Genomic DNA, 9,638 nt, shown 5'->3' with positions numbered 1-9,638 from the left:
CGAAAGGATCTATGTGAGACGAAGAGAAGGCAGCAGATATACAAGTCCAGTTCAAACTGCTTTTGAATCTTGTATTGTATCTCTCAGACAACACATGCTGAACAGAAGGAAAGAAATGAGAACATTACATGCAACATGCATACTCAAAAATGAGAGCAACATCTTCAGGGTTGGGGAAATACTGAGAAGATATTCTGAGAATGCAACAGTCTCATGCAACTCAAAAAGGCTGGACTGGCCTACCTAAATAGAAATTCGGAGGAAATGCTCGCATCATATCAACAAAAAGCAATGCATTCTGTAAGCTAGAAGATAACAGCACCATCGAAAGTACGAGTAGCTTCTTGTATCGTGTTACGAGGGGCGTTCAATAAGTAATGCCCCTGACCCACTTCCCATAGCATTAGAGCAACGAATCTTTGTACAGTTATTAGTCTTTCTCTACATAGGAACCACCCAGAGTTACGCATTTCTCCCATCGTTTGATGCAGCTCTGGAGACCGTTTTTTTTAGAAGACCCAGCTTGGTCCTCCAACCACGACCTGACTTCAGAAATCAAGGCTGCATCATCTGGGAAACACTTTCCTTTCAAAAACAACTTCATGGCTGGGAAGAGGTGAAAATCAGAGGGTGCAAGGTCAGGAGAGTAGGGGGGATGGGGGAGGCGTTCATAGCCGCACGCCTGTGCTTCTGATCTGGCGACAAGCGAGTTGTGGACCGGAGCGTTGTCCTGCAGGAGGAGGATGCCTTTGCTGATCTTGCCCCGCCTCTATGATTTTGATAGCTTCTCTTAATTTCCCCAGAAGTGAAGCATAATAGGCTCCTGTAATTGTGGTACCCTTTGCCAGGAAATCTGTTATCAGTACTCCGTCCTGGTCCCAGAAGACTGTGAGCATGACCTTGCCAGCGGAGGGCTGTACCCTTGCCTTCTTTGGAGGAGGTGAGTCACGGTGCTTCCACTGCATTGACTGGGCTTTGGTCTCTGGATCATAGTGATGGACCCAGGTTTCATCCTGTGTAATCAGTCTTTTGAAAAATTTTGACTCATCTTCTTGAAACATCTCCAAATTCATCCTCGAGCACTCGACGCGTTCTTGCTTCTGGAAAGGTGTGAGCAACCTGGGAATCCATCTGGCAGACACCTTTTGCATATGCAAATGGTCATGAATGATAGTTTCTACAGACCCGGTACTAATCTTGACCTCATGGGCTATTTGGCGAATAGTTATGCGTCGATCTTCCAAAATGGCAGCCTCAACTTGACGGACAGATGCCTCATCAATTGCAGAAGGGGGGCGACCAGATCTGGGAGCTGTTTCCACCGAGTTCCGACCATGTTTGAATTCACGATGCCAGCGTTTTACAAGGTCATATGATGGGGCATCATTACCATAAGTTACTTTCATTTCATCAAAAGTCTCCCGTGGTGTGCGTCCTTTCAAATACAAAAACCAGATCACTGCTCGACACTCAACAAGCTCCATTTCACACTTGACTCAGTTCAAACACCTGTAAATCAGAAACCCCAATTAGTTCAGAGCTGTAATTTGCCACCTACTCTATAGAGATATAAGTAATAGCACACGCACAATTTCAGCTAGATCAAACAACTGCAAGTGGGTCAGGGGCATTACTTATTGAACGCCCCTCGTAGATACATTACATTCCACTTAGAAGGATATGCCTTCGCTATCCACGAACAGGAGATACCTGATAAACAAGGAAGACAGAAACACCACCACACGTCCACGTTGTGATAGAAAGTGTTGGCTGTGCTATAGCAGTGTGGAAGATATCACCCACATTATAAGCAGCTGTCCAAAAACGTCTACGAGACACTATCTACTCCTGAAGCATGATCTGGTTGCAAAGACTTTTTACAATGCTATCCGCAGGACGGACTCTCTTGATTGATATACCAAAGGCACGTCAGAACCAGAATGTATTTACGCCTTTAGGTACAAGAGATGCTGGTGGAATACTTCAATAAAAACAGCAATTAAGTGCAAACACCCAATTATTATTCTGATATTGTTCTGTTGGACACGGGACAAAAGTCAGCACTTTTGTAGAGGTCTGCTTCCCAGCGGATATGAATGTTCCGTCAAAAGTTCAGGAGAAGAGAACATTCTTGGTGAATTAATACGGAACTTGCAGCTCTTGTACTCTGGCTATAGATTTTCATTTGTACCTATCATTATAGGTGCATTAGGCAATTTATCTAAAGATTTACACAAAAACCTAGAAATAGAAATTTTTCGAAGAACGAGCAAAAGAAACATGCGCCTTCTCCAAATTCAATCTATAAGCGACATAATGAAGATTTGTAAGGCAATCCAAAGATCCTCAATCTGAGATTCTTTAGATAAATATAGGTATACACACTTGGTTGTATGCATCAACAGTTCAATGAACACACCACCTCAACCACATATTTACATATTGATTATGTAAAGATTTCAAGTTACTCCCCACCCCATTTCAAACTACTTCCCGGTAATGTGAAATCGATTTCAGATTACCGGTGAGGTAACCTGAAACCGATCTCAAATTACATCCCCCACCTCGCTGTTCACATTACCCCCTCAATGATTTTGCTAAAATAATAAATTCTAAGACTAACAACTCCTGATATTTTTATTACATTATACACGGATTACATTTAAGATTGTAAACTAATCTTAAAATATGAAAATAAGACAAAATATTAGATTTTTTAAAACACTTTTATGATGCGCTGATAAAATCATGTCGAATATCAGAGATTTTGTGTTTGCAATTGTTTTTAAATAAAAACTTTTTTTGCTTTTGTTAATGAGAAAGTGATTTGGATTAGAGTACTTTTATATATATATATATATATATATATATATATATATATATATATATATATACAAGCAAAACGCCACTCGTCCAAGGGACGGTGCTGAGTTGTCAAACATTTAAACCAAATTTTCTCAAAACAACTTGTCCGACCGTCCCATGGGCCTCCCCTTTGAGAAACACTGATTTAACCTAAATTCGAGACACCAGCAAAAGAAGAAATAAAGATAGACTTTTTTCTATTCCAAAGAAAAACGATTTTATTCACACAAATATGCAACCCAGGAGTTTAAAGAACCAGTAATGATAAGGCTGTTGACTGGGAAAACACAAACATTGTTTAAACAGCAAGCTTGGCATGCATTTTGCGCAAACTGCACGTGCATATTTCTTGCGTACGCGTAGTATCGATCGCAACAGCTGATGTACTTGCGCGTACAAATGCACGTTTCCACGGCTTTATCGATCGCTTTCTCACCTAGAATCGATTTTTGTAATTTTTTCAAGACTTATACACGCCCTGATACCGTCGGTATCTACATATCATATTTGAGCGCAATCGGATGGAGGATGCCCGAGATCCTAGAAGGCACACACAGACAGACAGACAGACAGAACGGATTTTATATAAGAGATGTAGCAGATTGATGTTGTATATAGTGGACTGAGTTTAGTTGACAGAATATATCGATAAGAGATTGACTTGAAGAACGATATGTTTTACATAGAAACCAAAATTTATTTATACATTTTAAATTGGTAATGAAATGTATTTATATACATTAAAACATCACTGCGGTTTCTTTTTTTCCAATTTGGAGCTCAGGTATCTTGATTTTCGTAATTTACTTTTCGTTTTTTACTTGCTAGTGGTTGCTCAATATATCGAGTGAGGTTGGTAACCTTTACTTTCTTTTCAACTACTTTATTGTTATTTGACAGTCGATAGGTATTTTTGCCACAAACTTCTACAACAGTGGAAGAACCTGTGCAGCGTTCCATAAAAGTCTTCCCTTTCTGTTTCTCGAATTAGGCTTTTGAGTAGAACTTTATTTTCAATACTGAGCTGTTGTTGCTCATGTTTACTATCGTATTGTTCTCTTTGAACAGACTGAGCTATTCAAATATTGGAGGCTACTCAAGAAATCATACTGACCCAAATAGCTGTCATAACTTCAATTTTCTGGATATAGATTGACCATTTCCAAAACTGTCCTTATCTTTGGCAGATGGGTTGTGCTGTAGTTCAATGGGGTAAAATGTGTTGAAGAATGTTTGGTTGTTTGGTACGCAAACAGAACTGCTGGTAAGCATTCAACCCAGTTGCCACGATCCTCAAAGGAATTGATAAAAGCATATTTTATAGTGCGATTCTGTCGCTCCACGAGGCCACTCGCTTGAAGGTGATAAGCACTTGTTATGTGCTGCTGTGTTGCTGTCAGTTTATGTAGTTCTGCAGACACTCTGTTTACAAATTCTCTTCCTTGGTCATTTATCAGAATTTTTATACAGCCATGCCGACAAATAACATCCTCAAAGTGACACTTTACCACAGTTTCCGCTGTGTGATCTTTCAGAGGTCGAACCTCAAGCCATTTGGAAAAGTAATCCATTGCAACAACAATGCAACAATAACTATCATCTGTTTTGGGCGAATTGGTGATATTGACACCAATTTGTGCCATCATTTCATTTGGGACAGGAACAGGATGAAGCTCTCCAACATTAATTTTGTGAACAGGGCTCACCTTTTGACACCGAACTCTTTCATGCACACGTAGACTCACACACTTACACATAGAACCGACTACACCACACACACACACACACACACACACACACACACACACACACACACACACAGACATCACACGCACAACACACATGCAAGAAAGCATACTCACAATCACACGTGCAAACATGCACTCCCTGATAGAACCAAGTACATCATACAAACATGCATCCACACACATTCACCAGAACGCACATGCGCAAGTACACACAAGAACAAGCAAAATCACACACATGCATTCTTCCTTTCTCTCGGTATTAAGTACAAGTAAAGCAGACATACTTTGGGCAATTTATTTATCGCTTTCAAAAACTTTTCAAGGACGATATTTTCTTTATTCTGGTGTTATTTTCCGTTTACACGCTCCTTGTTAAGGTTCCATCATAAAAATATTTTCGTCTATTCCTAAGTACTTTTAACATTCACCATTGGATATTGGGGATAAAATGGCCATTGATTGTAATGTTATTGGATGGTCATGTAGTCCTCTTTTGTTTTGCGACTATGTATGAACATTTATCCTGATCACTCTCCACATGAGTCTGTCTGTCTGTCTGTCTGTATGTATGTATGTATGTATGTATGTATGTCAGGTCACTTTCAAGTGCTACTGGTAACATGTAACCCAGTACAACCTGTTGCATGGTCGGGTCGTCGGCAACTAAACCGGAAACCCCACCAAGCTTGCTTGGTGAGGAGGGTGTTTATTGGACACCCTGCGGGATGAAAAACAAAACCCGTCAAAGGGCGGAGGAACTCTTGAGAGTCAACGGTCATCCAATAAATGTCTTAAGGCTGTATCATGCGCGGGGACATAGAAATAATCGGACTGAATACCCGATCGCGCGGTTAAACCATTGGGAGTGAAGGACTCCTAGCCTTTGTTAGGGCATCCTTCTAGGAGAATGTAGCTCAGGTAACTGGGATAACTCCGACATAAAACCTGCGACTCAGTGGTTACCGATGATGTTGACTTGTTCTTCTTTTCGAATTATGGCTGCTGTTGCTTAGTGAGTGGGATTGACTCAGTGCACAGCCTTTCCTCACTTTTAAAAAAAAATCTTCTTGCACAGGCATTGCACGATAACAACATCGATTAAGCTTCGTGCAATGGCCATACTCGATAACGAGGGGGCAGCCACCATGTATGTATGCATGCATGCACGTTTCTACGTATGTATCTCTGAATATTCTTATTTCTTCAAGAGTGGGTCAGCGCACATCGCAATTTGTTCTTCTCGTCCTCGATGACATAACGTACGCTTATCGTTGAAAAATCAGAGTCTGCGGTAGCCGTCTCGGAAAATATCCCTTTATATAGTTGCTGGCGATATGCGTATCTCTGATCACGAGCAGAAGTAATGGGGGAGCATCATAGCCATGTTGAGAAGAATTATTTGGGGTTTGGATAATTCACCTTTGGAAACACGGGAGTTTTGTTCATCATCCTTAAACAACTTTTATTCAGGGAATGGGCTACTCGACCTGAAGAAAATTCTAACTGGGCCCCATCTGCAAGGTCATGCGTTGTTTATCTTGATATGTGTCGCGCACACATGGTTGTGATGCATGAGCTTGATATACCCTTATCAGACGAGTAGTCGTGATTGATATACTGGGCTTTGTATATTTTACCCCACTGTCACTTTTATGGCATGCGCTGTTCTCTCACTCAATAATAATAATGATAAGAAGAAGAAGAAGAAGAAGAAGAAGAAGAAGAAGAAGAAGAAGAAGAAGAAGAAGAAGAAGAAGAAGAAGATGAAGAAGAAGAAGAAGAAGAAGAAGAAGAAGAATGATAATTTCAATTTTTTGCCACAAGGGCAGCTTGGGAGAGGGAATTAAGTCGATTACATCAACTCCAGTGCGTAACTGGTACTTATTTCATCAACCCCGAAAGGACGAAAGGCAAAGTCGACCTCGGCGGAATTCGAACTCAGAACGTAAAGACGGACGAAATGCTGCTAAACATTTTGACCGATGTGCTAACGATTCTGCTCGCATGATAACAATAAAAACGACAAAGTCCCTCAATGCAATATACATACGTTAAAAATGCCATATGTATAAGGGTTATAATCTAGAGCACTTATAGCTTAATTCGAATAAATATACTGTTACAGACAGACAGGCAGACAGACAGACAGGCAGACAGGCAGACAGACAGGCAGGCAGGCAGGCAGGCAGGCAGGCAGGCAGGCAGTCAGGCAGACAGACAGATAGACAGACGGACAGACGGACTGGCGGACGGACGGACGGACGGACGGACAGACGGACGGACAGACGGACGACAGACAGACGGATGGACGGAGAGACAGACTGAGACATACACATACACACGAAGGCGCAAATGTGGCTGTGTGGTAAGAAATTTGTTTGTTTTTTTCTTCCAGTCACATGGTTCCTGTGACTTCTGCTATATCTTCGGGCCTTGTGAGTGGATTCACAAGAGTGTAACTGAAGAAAGCCTGTCACATTTGTGTGTGTTGTGTGTGTGTGTGTGTGTGTGTGTGTGTGTGTGTGTGTGTGTGTGTGTTGTGTGTGCGTGCGTTCGTGCGTGCGTGTGCGTGTGTGTGTGTGTGGAATGGGGGTGGGTATCTTGTGTTTGTCCCCGCTTCAGAAATGGTGTGGTTCATTCATGCCTGCGTAACTTAACGGTTCAACATCACAGACCGATGGAATAGATTACGGCTTAAGAAAAAAATAAGTACTGGAGTTCGTTCATTCGAATAAAATTCTTTAAGGTGTTGCCCCAGCATGACGCTTTCTAACAGAAATTACCAAAAGAATGAAAATACGTGTGTGTGTGTGTGCGTATGCATCGGATATATTGCCAAAGGGAAATAAATGCGTAAAGCAAATATTGAGAGTTCTCTCCCATTTGTTTACAGATTTGATTCAAATATGTGGAAGCTTGGGTTCGTATCTTTTACCTTAACTTCCAATTCAGCCATAACTTTATGATTGAATTTCGTTAACTCATAGTCTGCCGAAGCCTATCATATTCATACACACTTCAACGCTGCGGACGAGGAAACCGAATAGCAATCCGCGCTGACTCAGATTTAAACATATAAACATAGACCGACGCTACAGCAAACTTTCAATCGTCGAAATTCCACAATGAAATTATTGCTGAATTCGAAGTTAAGGTAGAAGCAAATAGCTAAAGTCCGCAGACGGTGGGATCGAATCTGTGATTTGTTGGAAAGCAAATGTCTTAACTACACATTCATCACTACGGCTTCAAATGACAATTTAAGGGAGAGAACTCTTCCTATTCATGTTCAATATTTATTTCCCTTTGATACTATATGTGAATGCATGCACACACGCACACATAAATGTGTGTGTACTCTATCTTTTTTCTCCCCTATCATTACAACCACTCGCGTTTGAGCGTGAGTGAATGTGCGCGCACGTGTGTGTGTGAAATCTCTTCAAAATACACACGCTTGATCACCTTCCTCTCACTTATTCCTCCTTTTTTCCTGCTGCTTACCATTCGTTGCCCATTCCACCTTGGGCTTTATCCTCCACTTAAATTACATTTCTCGCCCACTCCAGACAACATAAACTCCACTCACTCTTTCATCCTGTCTCACCCGATGCCACTATACCCACACCTCTCCCCCCTCATCCTCATTCCCATCCTTCCTAAACACTATTTCCTCCTGCCTTCTCCCAGCCTATCACCACCCCTCCCCACCTAACTCACCTTCACCACGCTCCAGTCTGTTGTTTTTCATTCCTCCTGATCTTCCTCCCCCCACTCTTTGAAGCAGAGTGCTCTTTTCTTAGTAAGAGTCTGCTCTTCATCTCTCTCACTACATCCAGTAACAAGTTTCAGACCTGTGCTGATATCCAACACTTTATGCACCGCGTCAGGCTACAAGCGCTATTCCACAACACTCTACCTGCATCTAATGAAGAAAACTGCTTCACCAGCCTGGGTCGCCGACCATCTTACTGGACGCCAGCTTCTGGCCAGTTCCAAGCAGTTGATCAATTTGCAAGCATCTGCCAATGTGTTGTTGACCAGTTCAAATTTTGCAGGAGTTCCTGACATTTCAACATTACCCTGGCTGAACTCTCGACCCTTCACTGTCTCTGATGCCGCAACAAAGGTGGAACTGTAGTGGTGTGGCATACAGACCTTTACAGGGTTGAAGCTCTCCGTCAACTTCAAGACACCTATTTCCCTCTGCCCTCCAACCTAATGCCTAACTACCAACCGACTGTGTCCTCCACCATTCACGACCTCATTTCCTCCTCCCGTCTTCCTCCCACTGCCTCCAACCTCATTGTCCGTACCCCCCTACACTATTTACTTCCCAAAATTCACAAGCTCAACAAGCCTGACCACCCCATCGTCTCCACCTGCAACTGCCACACTGAAATGATCTTGATCATGGTCCTACCTCTCTAGTGGTTTCCCTACCCACATACATTCACAACACCAATCATGTTCTCTATCTGTTTCTTTCTCCTTCCCTTCTGGCCCCTCTCAACTTCTGTTCATTCTTGACATTAAATCTTTGTATACGGTAATCCCACACAACGAAAGCCTTTTTGCACTTAAAGACTTCCTTGACCTTCGGTCAGACCTTCAACCTGACACCTTCACACTTCTTCGTTTGACCAAATTTGTCCTCTCCCGCAACTCCTCGTTCGCGAGTGAGTTTTACCAAAAGAAACTCAATGGGCAAGGCAAAAGTGATTCCATCTCATATAATAAAAGTTCACTAGAAACATTAATGTTCGAGTGAACTGTGATTATATAGGATGGAAACAAAGATAATCACTTAGAACTGTCTATTCTCTGAGGCTTTGAGCAAATATAACATATTATACATTTGTGCCTCCAGAGGAAAAGAAGAACTACATGTATTGGCAACAAAGAGATTGGGAAAATAGAGGACACCAAAAGTATTAAAATTTGAACCTAGTGAGGTGCTTGATACTGTTTTGGTGGGTGTGTTTTAGCGACTGCAGTGAACCATTGTAAAAGGTTATGATAAGA

General features: G+C 41.8%; 1 protein-coding gene across 1 annotated transcript; it reads right to left on the bottom strand.

Annotated features, from left to right (window-relative positions):
• Window positions 1-3,998: 3,998 nt before the first annotated feature.
• On the bottom strand, window positions 3,999-4,622 carry LOC115213228. Its single transcript, XM_029782163.1, has one exon. It carries the CDS (start codon window positions 4,620-4,622, stop codon window positions 3,999-4,001), a length of 624 nt encoding a protein of 207 aa, XP_029638023.1.
• Window positions 4,623-9,638: the final 5,016 nt, after the last annotated feature.

Source organism: Octopus sinensis, linkage group LG6 (genome assembly GCF_006345805.1).
Source record: "Octopus sinensis linkage group LG6, ASM634580v1, whole genome shotgun sequence".
Classification (NCBI taxonomy): domain Eukaryota; kingdom Metazoa; phylum Mollusca; class Cephalopoda; order Octopoda; family Octopodidae; genus Octopus; species Octopus sinensis.
Note: the sequence above shows the minus strand (reverse complement) of the source record. Positions and strands in the feature narration are given on the sequence as shown.